This window comes from Mollisia scopiformis, assembly GCF_001500285.1.
Source record: "Mollisia scopiformis unplaced genomic scaffold LY89scaffold_4, whole genome shotgun sequence".
NCBI lineage: Eukaryota > Fungi > Ascomycota > Leotiomycetes > Helotiales > Mollisiaceae > Mollisia > Mollisia scopiformis.
Window position 1 is genome coordinate 223,425 of NW_017263584.1, and position 18,747 is coordinate 242,171.

Consider the following 18,747-nt stretch of genomic DNA (forward strand, 5'->3'; position numbering starts at 1 on the left):
GATTTCAGAAGTTCGTTTCCATTACAAGGTCACTTCATACTTTGAACGTCGAACCTCTTACGAAGAGAGAGATGGCACTTTGTATTATCCTACGCTCTACAACTCCATGATATCAATATTATTGGCCATCTTGGACGTCTCTGTCTTCGATTGGCATGGGATACCCCTCCATTTCCGCTTCCATTCGCCTGAATGTCGCGGGACAATGCAGCAAAATATACTCAACACGGTCATAACAGCTACTTCTTCTCGACCGTACGACTTCTCCGCTTCGCCAATGTCTCTTCACGCCATGCCCACATTACTGCCATTGCTGCTCCTGGACCAGCAGTCAAAGTCGTACCAGCAAAAACGCCTAGGACGCGTCCCCACCCAGCCTCGAGCTTCTTAGCCTTCTTCAAGTCGGCGAAACTCAGCAGAGTCCAGATCGCTCCAGCACTGAAGGCCGCAATTTGATCATACTTCAATGCTTTAGTCGCGCCCATGATCAAGGGCAGAGCCTCAGTTGGGTTCGCAATGCCGTCGAAGAAGATCTTCATCAAGGATACAGGAGACTTGAAGCGCACATAGAGATATCCACAAGCTGCTGCAGTAGCTGCGAATCCATATGCTGCGCGAAGATATGGCATATCAGCTTCGGGCCTCGAGATCCTGTCCGTCTGTGTCGTGTCCTTCACGAATCTAGGGAGGACTCGTTGAAGAATCGATGCGTATATTGGGAACGGCTGCCAGAAGAGACCATTAACCCACTGGCGAGTTGTAAGACTTGGCGCGGTGAACATGGCTACCGAAGGGAGGATATAGGACAATAATATTGTCGGGATGATTGTCTTGACAGGTCCCATTTGCATCATGCGGTTGTCTGGCGCAGCATAATTTTCAAGCGGAGACTGGACATAATGCAGAAAGTAGTATATGGGGGCTATATACCCAATACCTCGAATCTGGAACAAAACACCCAAGATCGTTGGTCTACAGAGTGTCAGCCCTGTTCTTCTTGCTTGGAATAGCAGGAATATCTGTCTTATGCCAGACATTACATTTCTTTCATGTCGAGACTAGCCAACGGACAACGGGATGGATCTTGACTCACAATAGGTCTGCAACGGTTCCAGAGTTGCCTCGACGGATACCTTCAATCATCCATATCGTCTGTATCGGAATTAGGTCTCCAAGGAAGGCGAGTGCTTGCAGTTGGCCAATCGGATCAGAGTTTGCAATAGCTGGGGTGAAGAAGGCAACAAATTTTGAGATGAACTTGTCGAGCCCTTCAACACCGAAGAACTTTGTACACAGAGGTACCACCACGCTAGGGCTCAAGGTCACTGTTCCAGCCGCCGAGGAGGGAACGACAAGCGCGCTGATGGTGGCACCCATCGTTCGATGGCACGCGTACGTGATCAGCAAAAGTGGCACTGCATAGAGTGCTCGTAGTAATCTGCTCTCCTCTTTCCCCAAGCCTCCATTTGGATTCCAAGGCATCATTGCTTCGAGTGACCTCTTAGGCTCTGGCAAGAAATCGAGCAGTTCAGCACCAATCGTGGAATTCGAATTACGGTTCACCAGAGAATCGGCCAGATATGGGAGCGCGTAGTAGACTATCGCCTTGTCTTTTAGGGTTTCCAAAGCTTCAATTCGTGTAAGTTTGTTCGCTGTTTCGATGATTACGTTCGCCCTTTCGTGTCGTTTCTCGTAGAACTGACGCAGGGCTGTCTGGATCTCTACTAGCGATGGCTTTTTTGTGTTCTTCAGCGTTGCCAAGCTATTTGCAAGCGCTGCTGCGCTTTCGATTGCTGCATTTCCACCGGCTCCTGCATTCGGTGTCACCTGCACGTGTTACTTTTCATCTTACAGACGCCTTATGACGATACTTACCTTGTGGATTGAGTCACCAATACAGACAAATCTATCCGAGGTCCAGTTCTCGTTGATAGACTCCTCAACGCTGGTCATATTTGCGAAAGTTCGCTTCTCCCACACTTTGTCGAATTTTATCGAATCTGTCAAATGAATGTTGAAGAATGGTTTGATGGCTTCGTCGACGTCTGCTTTCGTGTATTTTGGTATGTCCTTTCCATGATACTTCTTATCGAGCTTCGAAAACAAGAACCAGTACAGTGAATCATCATGACCTACAAACGACAAGGTAGAGTAACCGTTGCAGTAAGATCTATGCGTCTCTCCAGGAATAAGATCTCCTTCGACCGCGCCGCCAATGCCGAAAATGCAATTATACTCCGCTGTGATTGATTTCCTGTCTTTGTCTGCTTTCCCAGGAGCTTTCTTGTCAATATGATTTTGCATGAATGTCCTAACAGTGCTGTGGATGCCATCAGCCCCGACCACGATGTCACCAGTATACGAAGAACCGTCCTCGCAAGTTACAACCACGCCGTCGTCATTCTGTTTCACATCGCAAACTCGTTTTGATGTATGGACTTTGGATTTATCATGGATATTCTTGGAAAGAATGTCGAGCAGAAGCTGACGTGACATGAATGAACCTGGATACCCCGTGCTACTGACAGTCAGCGAATTCTATCCCGGACAGACTGAAGTTCTCTGCATCAGGGCCCAAACATTCTGCTAGAGACACTTGGAGCTTGTGTCGTAAGCCATCTTACCGGGCTTCAATCAACAACGGTGCATCGGTCTGCAACAGCATCTTCCCATCTTCCGTCCAATTCGTCCCCAAGGTCAAACTCTCCGTTGAAGCCAGAATCTGGTCAAACATGCCCAGCTGATCCAGAATTCTAGCGCCATTGGGAAAAACCACGATAGATGCTCCAACTTGAGGAGCAAGCTCTTTGCCTGCTTCTAACACCACGAAGTCGACATTACTGTGATGGAGAGAATGTGCCAATGTCAATCCTGCGATAGAACCCCCAACGATGATCACGCGCAAGCGATCATGCTTCTCAGCGCTCGCTGACTTTTCTTTGAGAGACATTCTGGTATGGAGGCGGAGGCGTTGTACAGCTCGCAATGTCTGTGCAAGGCGGCTGAAAAGAGTGTTATATACAAGCAACAACAATGACAAAAATGACAAGAAGTCAACAATTCCTCCGGAAAGATGCAACGACTTTCTTATAACGTTTCCGGAAGCGACGGTACGTACCATCAAGCGGGTATCGACATTGCTGATGGCCATTTTGCTGACAGCCTGTCGCACGTTCCACCCAATCAGGAAAGAAGTGAGCCGAAATCATCTCATTTTCCTCCTCGTACGGGCCAGGCCGAAACCAATTTTATTGGGCGGCCGACATATTTGTCAGAGATTCAACCTTACTTGCTTGATCTATGCGCAAGAAAAGAAGGGTGCGTGAAAACAACGACGGACATATGATAAAATGGACGTTCCGAGCCGACTTCCAAGCCCTCGCATGCGTCGGACATCTTTTGGCTCCGGGGAATGTAATAATCGTCGCTTTCGCCTACAGTATCCGAGGCAGAACCAACGAATGGGTACCTAGATTTCAGTAAGCACTCTATCAGCACCTCGGAAATCTACTTTTTCTCTCCAAAACTGGCTCGATGAAGATTCAAACTCAACTTCTACAGAAGTCAGATGACACAAGTTGCGATACGCTGCGACACGCAGGCAAAGCCCCACCTCAAGACAAGTACCGTGCGTACGATCTTTTGCATAAGACTCTGGGCATGGAACGAGATCTCATCCCATTCAAAGTTTTATCTTTCCTCTCAGCTCGAATGATATGTCAAAACTACATTGTCTATGACGCCGGTCCTCGACACGAGTAAACTTTACTCCCCAACACTTCACCATTTCCTAGGTCCACAGAGTCCTGACATCGCAACGGTCCGCAGCTACTGCACGCACTGACCCTGGTTACTGGGAATGCCTTGCTGAGACATCGCGAACAGTGCGTTTTTCTCAAATGCCGAGGTGGTTTCCCCGTACCTATCCATGTTGCGTCTCTGGGTGGGGCTTCGTCCCTTTGCAGAGATTGAAAATGCTCTAGGAAAGAATAGGAGGGAGGATGTGGCCATGGTTCTGGTTCATGGGATTCCCATTGAGGCTCTTGAACGAGGAACCTCAAGTCGTCGTCGCCTTGGATACCACATATAGAAGGTTTGGTTCTGAATGGAGCACTACACTTCGACATTGCGACGAGTGTCGCGTCGTCTGAAAGAGCAAAACCACGATCATGACAGAAACATGCTTTTGAGTTCAACTCTACAAAAGTGGGATGAAAACTTTATTAGAGTATAAGATCGGCATCTACAGCTCCTGATATACTGCACGCAGCGTTCCAAGGATTTAAACCCTCGCCAAAAACTCCCTTTCAACCTCTGAATCAGGCGTGGATCGCCTCAAATGCAAGGAACAAATGCCCCTGGCAGCCCCCGGAGAGGTGGATCTCAAGTTCCAGCCGCGAGATGTCAATCAATGTCAAAGTTACATCGTTGACATGATCTCAAGTATGGTCGCCTCAGATCGACTTCTTCCTCTTTCATTCGTTATTCTTCTGTTGTTGTCTGCAGGTTGAGCGTTCTCGGCCGCAAGTGAAATGAAAATGCGCTTTGTTTCTCTTCTTCAAGTCTGTTTGTGGGGGTTTGGATGTGCGAGTATTGTTAATGGATACGAGTTACAAGAACGAGATGCGGCGACACCGCCAGAATGTTCTGTCAGTATAGAATGATCGCTGCATGATTATAGCTTACACTTTATTTCCAGTCGACTTGCTTAGCGACTTATATACCCGAATTTTGCGGATCGATATCGAATGTCACTTGTGCGTGTACGCATCCAAACGTTACAGCCGCCGTCTCGGCTTGTGCGCTCCAATCATGTAATGTGCTCGACATATTACAGTTAGAACGATACACTGCCGTGAGCTGTGGTATCGAGAATGACAAGAGTCGCTTGAACATGGTGCTTCATGTCGATTATACTGTTCCCTTCCTGACCTTTTGCTTCCTGACCGGACGAATTGTTGGACGATTGCTGTTAGGAGTTGGACTTGGATCGGATGACTGGACCATGGTCGCAGCATTTATTTCCTATCTCAGTGGTGTTGGCACTTCGTTGGGCCTGGTATTAAACGGATTCGGACAGCATACGTACTGGCTGACCGAAAATCAAATCATCACTGCTCTCAAGGTACGACTCTAACATCTTTCGCGGAGAGAATGCACTAACCAGGATATCAGTTCTTCTACATCACCGAGCTCGCGTACACACTCACAACTACTCTGACGAAACTATCGCTTCTGCTCTTCTTCCTCCGTATATTCCCCAATCGCCAATTCCGCCTCCAAGTTCAGATTCTCTCCCTACTCGTGATCCTCACTGGTCTTTCACTGATAATCGCTCTTGCCTTCCAATGCATCCCCTTTAGCGGATACTGGACAAACTGGTCTCTCCCCTTCAGCTCTCAAACGAAATGCATCAATCAGTACGCTGCACTATATGCAGGATCTGGACTCAGCATCGTACTGAACTTGATAATCCTCTTGTTACCGATCCCAACTCTTTGGAAGCTGGAATTAAGTATAAAAAGAAAGGTTAACGTTTTGGTCATGTTCAGTGTGGGGAGTGGGGTTATAGTATTCAGTCTCTTGCGCTTGCCCAGTTTACGGAAGTTGAAAGGCAGCTCGGATATCTCTTGTGGGTGCTCCTTTCTCTATCATGTGGAAAGTCTACTGATAAATATCTAGATGATCAAGCGCCAATCATTGTTTTCTCTCACCTCGAGCTCTCTTTCGGTATCATCTGCGCTTGTCTGCCTGCCTGTCGCACTCTACTCGAATACTTTCTCCCTGCTCTGAAGATCAAGCTCGATGGCTCTGAAGAGCATGGTGACGACCGTTACGAGGATGGGAGTGGAACAGTCACGGGTGGAGGCAAAAGCGGGCTGGGAAGAAGCAGGAGGAATACTAGCAACACTAGTTCAAAGAGTTTAGTTGAGCTGAGGGAACGGGAGAGAAGCGATGGCGACGTGGATGCGGAATGGGTTAAGAATGGAGGCCTTGACCTAGTTGAGAGCGGGAAGCATGGGATGAGCAGGACGGATGTAACAACTGATACTACGAGTGCGGAGGAGCAAGGGCGTATGGAACCGTGGCAGTCGAAAGAGAGAAGGAAGAGTGCGAATATGGAGGCGGTTATCTTTAAGACGGTGACGGTGGAACAAAGCCATGAGTCGCGCGAGGCTTCAATGTCAGCGCATGCGAGGTAGAATAGTATGGGGAGGTCTGCCAAGTCGTAATGGTGTAAGGATATCTGTGTTTGTGCTTTGGTCTGCTGTACATAGGGGAATGTTTCAAAGTGAGTTGAGGTCATTCTTTTGCTCGGAGATATTATGTATACGACAGAAACGGAAGTAACGATTACAATGTACATATGTAAGCTGATAGGAAGTTTGGCTTGCAAGAGTGCTTGTTGCTTTCCAAGAACAGTCTGAGGAGAGCCAATCACGTTTGCTGGATTCCCACCAGTTGCCATCTTTGATAAATGCTAGTAGGCCCTTTAGGACTGCAGTCCTTTCGACATTATCCCGCGAATGAATACTAAGATGAACAAATATGCTTGAATGAAGGAGCTCCTCGCTCCGCAGCTTCCCGAAGCACCAGCACGTGCCACCTTACCTCTTTCCTATCTTGAAATGCCATCGCAAGCCAGCCAAAGTTTTCCTAACTCTCCATTACATCAACATCAAAACGTTGTGCATTAGCAATGGATACACCATATGACAAGTCTGAATAGAGGCCTACAATTAGCAGCCAATTTCTCAACGTCGATATACCTCAACCTGCATGCGGTAAGAACGACGACCACTTCCATGTTTCTCAAATTGATTTTCATTTGGATTCTCGAAACGCTCATACGAGAATTATCCACTCTGACGAAGCGTCTTGAAGGCTTGCCTTACAGTCCCGGGATCTGGGAGGCTCGCAGCCTTGTACCTCGACAGTTATGAGCTATACTGAACTCGGCGCTTCCGATGCCTGGAAGGCCATCTTGCCATGTGATGTAGCGATAAATTTAGGGAGTCGTCTGGAAGACGTCCTCTTTCACTTCGGCATGGGTAATTGGCGACATAAGGTCGACAAGGAAGGGGCTGTGGTCGATGTTGAAGATGAGAGGTACAAGAAATTGTTGAAGGATGAAAAACGATATCGAAACCAGGCTTTAGGGACCAAGCAGAGACCTAACTTTGGGAATTTCGGAAAGATTCGTGCGTACCTTCAGATGTGTTCCTAGAATCGTGGACTGATACGACAACAGGTAATTCTCACTGATCGATGCGCTAATGAAACTCGACGCCGCAAAATATGGAGAGAGAACATGCCAAGAAGCATTGCTGAAATATCCTGGGGATTCGGATTTCACCAGCCCCTTTTTCGCTTTCGAGCAGACACATTCAATTACATCTGCGCTTGCGAAGGAGTAAATATGATCCTTGGTCCGTCGCACCGTTACCACGGATATGGGTGGTGTAAAGATATAACGATCCATGGATTCTCAAATATATTCTTGAAAAAAGCAACGATATCATTGCAGAATGCAACAAGCTCCTGAAGAATCATTCCACCTTCCTCGAAATCAAAGTGGAACCTTGGTGGCTACGGTATGTTTCCCGAAACAGACATCTTCAAAGGGGAGAAGTCGTTGTCCAAGAAGTGTCCGATCAATATGTCCGTCCTACAGTTGTGTATTCCGGTCGAAGAAGCCGAATGATTCAATTGCTGTCAACGCTTTGCGGAGACCTGCAAATATTCGGCATCGAATGCTGCCCTATACTGTTGTACTGCAGTACGAACTGTCAAATACAGGCTCGTGACAACTACCATCGTGTGCTGAGTCCAGCTGTACATAGATGCCTATCTAGCTGGAGCAATAGAGTTGAATAGACCACTCACCTGAATTCGCGGAGGTTGTATTCATTCGTATGTTAGCCATCTGCGTGCAAGGTGGCACCCATCCTCTGAACATCTTCTTCGCAGGCCTCTTGGCTCATGCCTGTGAAGGCTACAACCCCGCAGTTGCTCAGTCATGTTATCGAACCCATCAATATCCCCAAACAGTTTGGTGTGGACGTCTTCTCAAAGCTCGACTACGATGCTTCGGTTCTCGGGCATCTTGGGTGTGTACTCAAACCCAATCAGAAAGAATGAAATTGGTACGTTCAGGAGCCATAAGACAACCAATCGGTAGCGCAATGAAGATGAAGATAAATCCGCCGTTGCGAATTGAATACGCACCTCGCTCTTTTCAACCACAGCTGCGAGCATAAATGCATCATTCACGCTGGTTCTCTGGGAATGATAGAGGTGCTTTTGGCTTCAGGGAACATCAAGAAGGGTGAGGAAATAATCGGGTGCTATCTGTCTGTCCCCGCATTGAGACTCTTGAGTAAAGCTCAGCGACAGAAAGTCCTCGAGAGTGGATTGGCGAGCAATGGAAGTGCAAGAGGTGTGAGTCTGATCGGTAGCAGGGCAGAAGTCGCCACAGGAAGCTCGATACAAAGTAAAGAAACAGCAGATTAGTTGGAGTCTGAGGGCTTTGGCCTTCATCGAATCGAGCTTCGTAACTGCGTAAATTGGTTCTGCAGCTTCCAAGAATCATGCTTCCTGCCGGATTCGGAGACTCGAAAATGACGGGAGGGGGAATTGAGCAAAAGAGTTTCAAGCATCTGGTTACTAGGGGAAATTCAGCTTGATCTCCGACTCAATGATTGCCACAACCCAAATTGGCTTCTACTCATATCGTCCCGTGGTCGAGGAGAACGACTACAGTAGGCGTAGTCGCCACATCCAGCTAGACCTAGCAGCTCGCTTAGGCAGTAGAAAGAGACGACCGCCACTCGACATTCAATCCTTACGTTTTCTATCCCACCCCGGAACATGCAGCGGAACATCGTCACATTCCCTAGTTGCTGATTTTGTTTCCGAAACCGAGTTCGTCCTGCATAGTGGCGTTTGGTGGCGAACGAAGATCAGTGTGGCGTTGAGTTGATTGACAGAATACCAGTCCAACTCCGGAGCTGAAATATCCCGCACTGGTTCTTGGACATCTTCCGTAGCTGTAATTAGCACAGCATCAAGTGTACTGTGACCACCATCAGTTCCTAGCAATCGATCTAGTTTCCAATCAATCGTCATTCGGTCCTTTTGGTGGCTTGCTGGTAGCAACCAAGTTTTGGACTGAAGGGGTGTTGTCTGGATCACCAGATCAATATCAAATCTACTGCGAATGCTTTTTGTCAGCTATTGCAAACCTGCGGAAATGAGATCCATTGGGTGCTCCACCTTTTGATTAAGATTTTAACGCATTCCACGGCCATGTTGACGGCTTTATTATTCAAACCTTCAATTTCCTTGCGATCTATGAAACAGGATGCGGGGTTTGAAGGGATAGCTCTCATTCCGACGCAGTAAACGGAGCTTTCTTGAGCATCCGACTTTGTGCAATTACTTGAAACATGCGAGTATGTGGTACAAGCGGGGTAGTGATGTGCCGACATTCGCAGTACTTCTAGCTCGTGCATTCGGAAATCCTTCCTTTGCTTGAATTTGGCAGACCTTGCGGAGGAAGCCTAGCTTCCGCTGCGATCTACACCCGGCTCCAATAAAATGCTCAACATGTGTATTCTAGCATTTAATCCTTGAACATTACCAGAGCTAGAAAGTTGAGGGTAGAAAACAGACAAGACTCGAATGGGCTAGAATACCGATGACACTTATGACCAGGTCTTCAGCAAGGAATTTAGCTCCAGAGAAGACTTCTAGTCCTCATGATCAACACGCATATCCGTGCGCGAAGCCTGTTCCTTGCTCGGTACCAGAGAAAAACATGCCATCCGGAGTCAAACATGAGGGGTCGTCGTTTCGAGAGCATTATCAGAGATAAGTCAAATCTTATGATAAGAAAATGACATTAGAAGTCACTTCGAGTGACCAACCGCATTCAGACAATGCACTTCGTGTTGTCACACTGCGCTCACGTCACTTATGCTTTGAAGTATCAGCTTGACGTGAATTCCGAGCGTGGGGGATGTGGGATGTACTTACACGCGGGATTGTGAACGCTGACGACAAGATGAAGGATGAAACATCAATCCAATGAGAAAAGAGGGTCCAGATCCTCTCGAGTATCGGAAGAATAGGGCTGAAACATCCCAACGCGAAATGTGACTGGTCCGCATTTACTTCGTACAATTCTCCGGTGCCCCTGAACTGCTCGCGTATTGGCCCGGGCCAGAGAGCATCCTCAGCTGTCAAATCTCACTCAACTGCTGCAATGCTGCCTAAGGTAAGACAAATCCCTCTTCCTTCAAGGAATGTTTCTCGCGTTTGATATGCAACATTCCCGCTCTGCATATCCACGTGTGTCAGGATAAGCCAACAATCTTGAGCCTCCGCTCAGACATCAACGACGCTTTCAGGGTCTCAGCTTAAACGAGGATATTCACAACTCCCATTGGATGGCTTAAACCAGAGGTGTGCAGTCTCGGCCGCCACACTGAGACTACGGATGCGAATCAAATAACGCGATGGTTGAACTGCCATCCAAACTTCACATCAGATAGTCCTGTCTTTGTATCACATTACCGGGAGCTTCCTCGCAAAGTGTGGAGAAGGTTTTGGAGTCTTGCGATGACACTTGACAGAAAAAAGCCAAAAATCCCGGGGCCATCTCAAAGCCAACATCACGGATGCAAGGCTGATCCGCGAAGATCTTGGATAGTACACTATACTTTAGTACTCGGGGTATCAGTTGTGCCAAGCCTTCGAGAGACTTCTTCGATGGCAGGGGAAAATTCTCCAATAAGATCTGATAAATCGGTGAATCGTTACTTCCTTAGGTAAAGTCTACTCAAAAGAACTGACCCCTGTTTTTACAACTGATACCCCGGTGACGAAGTACAGTACAACCACGCGTAAGCCATCCCTCAGTCCATTAGCCACCTCTCCGGGCCAGGTCCAGGGCAAACCCATCGGACCCTATTGGACACCGACCTTAATCTCCCCACAAATACCACAACTCCTTCATCTTGGACGTCTCAATTGCCGACGGGCTCTCAGACGTGAGATGCTTGCGGCACGTTTAAAGCTGTGAGTTGGGCGGCCTAGCGAGGCATCTTTTGGTGTGTACGAAGTCCGGGCGAGGCTGTGGTTCATGCGACCAGGGGGACATGTTCGTCCGCACAGACACCCAACCGCCACTCGCCAACCGCTCCACAACCTAACCCAACCCAACCTATCCCAGCATCTATTTTCAGCTTGCAAGGCCCTCGACTTAGTTGCACCCACCATGACAGCCATCCTGCGCTACTGGACTTGTCAAGCAAGTCTCACGCTCACACATGCGTCTGTTGGTGCTGGTGCTGGTGCTGGTGTATAAGATGTTGCATTTATCCGCCACCATGCCGTGCAGTGTTTGGGAGGCCATTCGTTTCGTCCGCCAGCAATTACATATATGGAGAGCGTGGGGAAGCTTAAGCTCTCCACGCCGCATTGCAACTGAAGCGAATATGAAGAATGGACATGCGGGGTGGTTCACGCGATGGGGCCGTCAACAGGACCTTGGAAGGCTCGGAGAGAGACAATATTGTGATTGAGAGTGCGGATGTGGTGTCGCCCACGTTGCCAGGCTCACATTCTCACTCGAGAGGTCTATCTGAATCTCAAAACCTATTGCCGAATAGTCCCAAGAACCTGTTCGAGTACTCGTCAACTACGAGGTATATTTTCGATCCTCCAGAAAATACGAAGTATGATCCTCGGAGTGCTCCAAAGATCAATGGTCGAGAGACCCCAACGTGGAGTGGAGTACCTCAGAGTTTGAGGAGGACTACGAGGAGAAGGTGGCAAGATGCTGCAATCGATGTACTAGCTATTTTGGCGAGCATGCCGTTCTTTGCGCTTGCATCTGCACTGATATGGGTTGATGGCGAAGAAGTGGGAAAAGGAAAAGACAATAGCTTGGAACAGCTCATCAAAGGGGTAAGGATAGTCTTTCAAATCGAGAACTAAGACTGACTCTTTTAGGCCGCCACGCTGTTCCCCCTCGTCTTCTCTGTTGTTGTTGGCAGGACCATGATCAAGATTGCCTCATGGAAAGCGGGACGAGGAACTTCAATTGGCTTTCTCGAACGTCTACTTGGAAGTCGAACAGTCGGTGGGACAATCATCACAGCTATCGGACTTCGATCCTTCACAATAGGTAGTTTGATCCTGATTCTGCTTTGGCTTTTGTCGCCTTTGGGAAGTCAATCAGTGCTGCGCATACTCTCTACGACAGATCGCTCGACTAACTCAACTACGAACATTACGTATATCAACTCGAGACAACAAAGCTATGCAGGTCAAGTGGAAATGAACAATTGGTCAAATGGTCTTGCATCAGTGGTCAGTGCTTCGCTTCTTGCTCCTGAAGAGGTGAAAAGCAGCTCGATGGACACATGGGGCAATGTCAAGATCCCTCTATTTTCGAGTCTCTCAAACATCTCTGAGGATGACAACGGATGGCGCCAAATTCCGCAGTCTGACTTCTCGCTTGTTCATTCGTCTTTATTGGGAATTCCTGTTTCAGATGTTGGTAATGGCAACTCGACATTCAATCTCGAGTCTACGTACACAGAATTGACTTGCTCAAACCGTACATCAACAGTTACTCGAGGTACTGGGTTCTTCATCAATCCCGGGCTAATCTCCACTACTGGACCTTTCATCGCTGCTCAAAATATCACATCCACGACTGCTTGGGCAATCGGTTACCTCGGAGACGATGTAACTTCTCTCCTTCCCAACACTTCGATTCAAGCCCTGGATACCTTGCCAATCAACGATACTACAATGAACAATGTCTTACCTGGCCTCTTACTTTACCAAGATTTCACTGGGACCAGCAATGTAACATCTATCTACTGCATCCCCTCACAAACCTACGTCGAATCCACCATAACCTGCGCCTCCGCCCCTAACACCTCACCATCCTGCACCGTCACCGCTCAGCGTCTCTCGCTCCTCGCGAACAAATCATCCGCCATCACACCCCTCTCAATATCCAACCTCTTCCGCGGCCTCTCCTCTTACCTCCCTGCCGCAACACCGCAGCTAAACCACGTCGATATAATGCAGAACTACATCTACTCGCCCCTCGACAACCCATTCATCCAATCAGCGCAATACCCGCTATACACATCTCCCTCCGGCCAAGAATCCCGATTCCTAAATCTGTCATTTACCGATTTCTCCATCCGGCTCAGCCAAGTCCTAAACGCCGTCCTGCAAGGAAGTACCATGAACTACACCACGTACCTCACATCCTCTTCCTCCTTCTCCTCCTCCACATCCACAATCTCCTCAACACCCTCAGACCTAGACACTCAAATCCAACTCCTCGCACCCACCCTCTCCGTCCCCTCAACTACCACCCATCAAATCAATACATACAAAATATCCCCCACCTACCTCACCCTCTTCCTCCTCAGCACAACCTTCCTCCTCCTCACAGCCCTCCTCTCCCTCCTCCTCACACAAATAACCCTCTCTCCCTCCTCCTACATCAACCACCTCACCTCCCTCCTGCGCGACTCTCCGCACCTCCCGCTGCCGGCGGGCGGGGTATCGATCTCGGGCTTCCGGCGCGCGCGCGAGGTGGGCGGGATGCGGGTCCGGCTGGGGGATGTTGGGAATGTGGATGGGGGGTATGAGATCGGGGTTGGGGCCGCGGTGGTGGTTGGGCGGGTGGGGTTGGGTTTGTTGGGAGAGAAGGATGGGAGGGGTGGGGTGAGGGGGTTGGATCGGAGGAAGTTGTATTTGTGATTTTTGGGGTTTGGGTTTTGGATTTTTGTGATTTTGTATGGATGGATTTAATTGGGATATTAGCGATTTCGAAGTAAATATACATGTTGAATGTCTGATGCCAGGGACCGACGTATCGTTGTGAAAGTCGAGATGAGAAGACGGATAAGTGAAGCCTTTGATTTCCGCTTTTGTATTGTACAATGATTGTTAAGCACGGAAAGAGCCCTCCTTTACAATGTAGCTTATTTTCCCTTGGAAATCTATCGTAATTCATTACCGCAGGTATAGTTACCGCTAATTCATCAACACAGATACTAATGGCACAATCGTCGGTCTATAGATGCTATCTCAGCCCAAGCCGCAGCATTACAAGCACAAATCGTCGCCTTGACCGAAAGCTGCACAAGCACACCGCATGCCGCATACCACGATCCTCGAGAGCTCCCTCACTCCCAGCTCACCAGCTCCAAGTCCAATATCCAACCTAGATCGCCCGTCTCCAAGAAGTCCTATCCCATCCCGTTCTTCCGGCTCAGGAGAACCGTCTCGAAGGATCTTGGAGCGTGTTTTTTTTCTTTCTCTCTTTCGGTTAAGGAGGATTATCCTAGTATCTCTCTTTCACGAACGAACGAAATTGATGCCCAGATGAGATTTAGCCCCGTCCGTCTAAGCATACATATTCGATGCGTGTTTATTGCTATAAAGAATCCCGCGTTTTGTGGTCTTACTACTTACTATTGTGTCGAAAATTGTAATAGTACGTGAGCGATTGATTGATGTAGCAGCTTGCTCGCTGAGAGGATCAGAAGGAAGATGTCGGCTGTTTGTCGAGCACTGGGCACGCAAGCTATTAGGATGTTGAGCGTGAGGGTATATTCGTCTTGGGGGGTTGCGGTTGAGGAGAAATGTTGCATGTCCGACATGGCTTGGGTGTTCTGCAAGAACAGATCCTGGGGGTTTGAAAACGAGAGGTTGGTTTCAATGTCCCGCATCTATGAGGATAATCGAATAATATGCGTACGGGACTGCAGTGCATAGATAGTGTTCGATTGTCCCAGTACATTTCATGACTTTTGATCCTTTTCAAACAAGCCTGTACCGCAGCAGCCGTCTGATTCTCGCTGCTAGGTAGATATCCCATAAGTAGTAGCACTTTTGATGTATGTGATGGCGATGAGGGTTCGGCGCGGGGTCTCTGAATGCACTTGAAAGTTGGGACAATCGTGGAAGAAAGTATTTCTTGGCGTATACCCGATGACTTCTGTCGGCATTCCATGCTATAACAATTTTCTTCTCAACCCCCAGCGATTCAATCTTCTTGCACAGTTCCTCCGCAGACGGTTTGTCGATGATGCTGATATGTTCTGGTCCACAGGTCACACAAAACCGGTGGATTTTTGGAAGCGAGTGTTCTTTTCTTGGGTCTGATAATAGTCGTTGAATTGTACGGCTCGGGAAGGGCTCTGAGAAGTGTATTAGCACTGAAATTACCAGCTCGCTGACACAAGAAATGTTGAACGAACCGTATTTGTTGAGCGATTTATTGCCTTTCCTATCTACATTGTGACAGCTGTTGAATGTACGGCGAAGTACTGGGGATCGAAAGAATGTTGATGCCGGACTCTAAAACCAATGAACGTGGTAATAGTCCTGGTAAATTTGGTGGATGGAAATGATGGTGGTGCTGTGGTTGAAGAGCGGTGCTTGAGAGGTTGTGAGCAATTACCTATTTGCCCCCAGGTAAGAATGGAGATCTCGGACCACAACAGCCTTCAATCTTACCTTACTCTCATACAGTTGTCTTTGCTTCTTAGACTTCAACCCACATCAACGGAAGTACTCAGAGCAGTCATGATGACTTTCGTCGAGAGAACTAGTGATATTGGAACATGATCACTTCCTCCTCGGTCCAATACACTTTCATAAATCTCAGCTCCGACCAAAGCTTTCCTATCGACGATTCCTCGAGTTACCATCCCTAGGTCAACTCTATCGCACGAGGATCCCCAGTCCTCAGCCTTTTCACCATGGTAGCTGTAGCCCCTCTTGTTTCCATGAATCCAGCGCCAAGAGTCAATAGCATGCATCCCATTTTCGTCGTCGAAGAACTTGTGATTGAAATCTACCCGGTTCTTGACATGTTCAAGTCCAAGTCGAATCCCAGGACATCCATCGAGTGGTGTACGAGCGATGTTCATATCCCCTACAAGGACAACTTCCCAGCCTTTCGCTTGGTAGGATTTGACCTCTTCTAGCATTAACGAGTGAAATTGCCTCTTGCGATCATGTCGTGTGCCAAACACTTGTCCAGTTTCTGGACTGCGGTATGGATTCGTGGTTCCATTAACCCAGTAACCATTGATGATGACTAGCTTCATCTCAAGAGAGGGCAACTCGGTGACAAGGACTCGGCCTTCAAGATCCCAATCCACCTCTTTTGTCTTTTGTCCAGACAAGCTTGCGAGATCATGACGGAGTAGAGTGCAAACGCCGTATACCTTTCCGCCCCAACCTGGTTTCGAATCGGTTTTAGCGTAGCTGATCATAGGCTTTAGACAGAAAAGAGAAACCCGTGCTTGCCCCACTTCAAAGGACATTGGTATGATACATTTAATGATCCCATATGTCAATACCATGCAAATAGCGCACAAAAATAGCAAAGAAATATTCAAAGTTTCGCTCAAGAAAAAATAAAGTATTCATAAACAATAGAAATGAGCTGTGGAATTTACCTGTTGCATTGTACCGGTCCCTTGGAAGTGCAAAATATGCCCTGTATGCGGGGCCTTCATCACCATTCGCTGCTTTCTCTACGGTCCGCTTCGTAATTTCGTCCTTCGGAGAAATCTTTACTTCCTGCAAGCCAACATATTGAGGCCAGCGATGTCTCTTCAAAAAGTCCCTCAGGGAGACGGACTTCGAACCTCCATCCTCATCTTGCCCCTCTCCTTGTGGCGAAGGTGGCGCAAAGAACGATTTGATGGATCTCTGTGTCTTCGGTAGAAGATGTGTAATACTATTCACATTCCAGCTAAATATTTGAAAAGCATCATCGTCTTTGGATTTGGGTTGGTGGTGTTCAACGACTTCCTCAGATGCATCGGCGTGGCGTTTGCGTCGCAGTGGGGGAGGGCTGATGCTGCCTATCTCTGTGCGTGGCCTCTTCTTGTTCTCTAGTTTGAGAGACATTCTCTTATACCTCGATTTGGTTGCGCTGCTGACTCTGAGGTGTGGTTGGATGGAGAGATGTTTTTGAAAGAAAGGGGTTGATGATGACGTGCATTGTTAAGCGACCGAATGTCCTTTCCCGTGGCACATAGAATCTCCCATTATCTGAATACCTTCTCTTGTGTTAATCAAGTCTAATAGTTATGAAAGGCATTAACCACACAGCCTTCAGCCTATAGATTTTACAGAGTACACACTTTGTTGATTATTTCGCTATCCAGAGGTAAGGGAATGGTCTTGTTTTCACGTGATTCTGTAATGAACACGCATACCACCGAAATTGGTGTATAAGATCCGCTACTATCAAATTGAAGGTCTTCTTAAAAGCATCTTTCTCTTTGAAGAAACAATAGATTTTTGGAATAGAAGGAATTTGGAATTTGTCTTACACTACTTCACCCCTCAAGTTCTAATCCCCGGTTGGGACTTAGCCCGCTTATATTGTCCCACAAGGTCTGGAACAATCTTATTCTATGTCCTAGTGTCTGCGATACTCTAACAAAAGGGTGTCTTTCGTATTAAGAAGCTGGAGTGTTGTTTTCGTCCAAGTCTGCTATGGTCTTGACTTCGATTTCATTTATCATCCTCAACATATCACTTCCAGAATCCACACGCGATTCAACAAACGATTTGTTCAACAGATTACCGAGAGTGACTGCAAGACTCTGCTGATCTTCAAGGGAGAAGATGAAGAGAACAGCAACGTAGAAAAAAAACCAACTAAATAGGCATCTCACCTTTACACTCACCTTGACCTGACCAAACCTACGTAGCTCTGCAAGACTAGCACTCGCACTCACCTCCATCTACCCCAACCTACGTAACTCAGTCTCGCCTCGCTAAATCCACAACATAGAGTTGAATAAGAGATCCTCTGCCATCCAATCCGGTTGGGCCGCGGGCCCCTATGACCGGGTTGGTGTCCCCTCCCCCGTAAAATCGCCATATCGCCTCTAACAAAAAACGCCATTTCGGACAATGCTTCGCGCTTGGACGCCTGGGCACACAGAGAAATCTGTGTGCCTAGGCGTTTTGTCTTTTCGGTTCATTTTTTTCCTTCGAAGGATAAGTTCAGCTTTGTTCTGCGAATCATCTATCTCATATCGCGCGCCATTGTTTTTTCAGCTAAATGCAGGCGGCATTCAGATATCAGTTTCAAGAATTTGGTCAATTGTGGACATCATTTTTATTGTTTGTTCTCATAAATGAGAAATCTCGCTAATCCACGCATTATAGAGGACTGGCGTTTGAATAAAGCCAGTTTTCGTTCAGAAAACAATTTTCTTTTATGTACTGTACATAAAGTCTTGATTCCACCGAAACAGTGCTGCTGGATTCGATCGTTTGATTTACGTATTTCTTGAAACTTGACTATACTGAGTCCGAGTGTTAAGCTTTTAATGATTTTAGAGTAGCCTTTGCGCAAAGCTTCCCTATCGAGTCTTGGACCAGATCGTGTATTGGGCAAATTACTCTTCCTTGTCCATCCTTACCGCAATAGTCATCCGCTGTGTGTCCCTATCAGGCAAACACCCGAAGACAACCTGTGATATAGCTCATTACTTTAGTAGCACCATTGTTTTCACTTGAGCGAGTGGTTCTGGTGACAGACTGATATATGTCTGCTGGTTTTTTGTTTCTATTATCCGGGCCCGTAATTGAGAAATTTGAAGCTAAGTGGGTTTTGCGCAAATCGCGTTCATTGTGCAATCAGCGCTGTTCGCGCGATTTGCGCTGTCT

At 47.6% G+C, this 18,747-nt stretch overlaps 4 protein-coding genes across 4 annotated transcripts; 2 read left to right on the top strand and 2 right to left on the bottom strand.

Moving 5' to 3' along the window:
* Positions 1-163: 163 nt before the first annotated feature.
* On the bottom strand, positions 164-2,950 carry LY89DRAFT_637429 (FAD/NAD(P)-binding domain-containing protein; the record flags this gene model as incomplete). Its single annotated transcript, XM_018211532.1, has 4 exons — positions 164-972; positions 1,094-1,827; positions 1,876-2,518; positions 2,625-2,950. 4 exons carry the CDS (start codon positions 2,948-2,950, stop codon positions 240-242), a joined length of 2,436 nt encoding a protein of 811 aa, XP_018075954.1. The 3' UTR covers positions 164-239.
* Positions 2,951-4,330: 1,380 nt separating this feature from the next.
* On the top strand, positions 4,331-6,279 carry LY89DRAFT_378431 (uncharacterized protein). The gene is made up of 4 exons (XM_018207112.1): positions 4,331-4,649; positions 4,700-5,125; positions 5,176-5,632; positions 5,683-6,279. Exons 1-4 carry the CDS (start codon positions 4,533-4,535, stop codon positions 6,201-6,203), a joined length of 1,521 nt encoding a protein of 506 aa, XP_018075955.1. The 5' UTR covers positions 4,331-4,532; the 3' UTR covers positions 6,204-6,279.
* A 4,944-nt stretch (positions 6,280-11,223) lies between these two features.
* LY89DRAFT_778016 (uncharacterized protein) lies at positions 11,224-13,797 on the top strand (the record flags this gene model as incomplete). The annotated part of the gene is made up of 2 exons (XM_018222177.1): positions 11,224-11,973; positions 12,019-13,797. Exons 1-2 carry the CDS (start codon positions 11,509-11,511, stop codon positions 13,795-13,797), a joined length of 2,244 nt encoding a protein of 747 aa, XP_018075956.1. The 5' UTR covers positions 11,224-11,508.
* A 1,799-nt stretch (positions 13,798-15,596) lies between these two features.
* On the bottom strand, positions 15,597-16,968 carry LY89DRAFT_576246 (DNase I-like protein; the record flags this gene model as incomplete). The annotated part of the gene is made up of 2 exons (XM_018208832.1): positions 15,597-16,291; positions 16,512-16,968. The coding sequence occupies 2 exons, from the start codon at positions 16,966-16,968 to the stop codon at positions 15,597-15,599; spliced, it is 1,152 nt and encodes a 383-aa protein (XP_018075957.1).
* Positions 16,969-18,747: the final 1,779 nt, after the last annotated feature.

Excerpts from the sequence above, each read along its gene's own strand:
- LY89DRAFT_378431 (XM_018207112.1), top strand. The coding sequence starts at position 4,533 with ATGAAAATGCGCTTTGTTTCTCTTCTTCAAGTCTGTTTGTGGGGGTTT. Across the intron at positions 4,650-4,699 it reads CGACACCGCCAGAATGTTCT|TCGACTTGCTTAGCGACTTA; the intron begins GTCAGTATAGAA and ends CTTTATTTCCAG. Across the intron at positions 5,633-5,682 it reads AGGCAGCTCGGATATCTCTT|ATGATCAAGCGCCAATCATT; the intron begins GTGGGTGCTCCT and ends ATAAATATCTAG.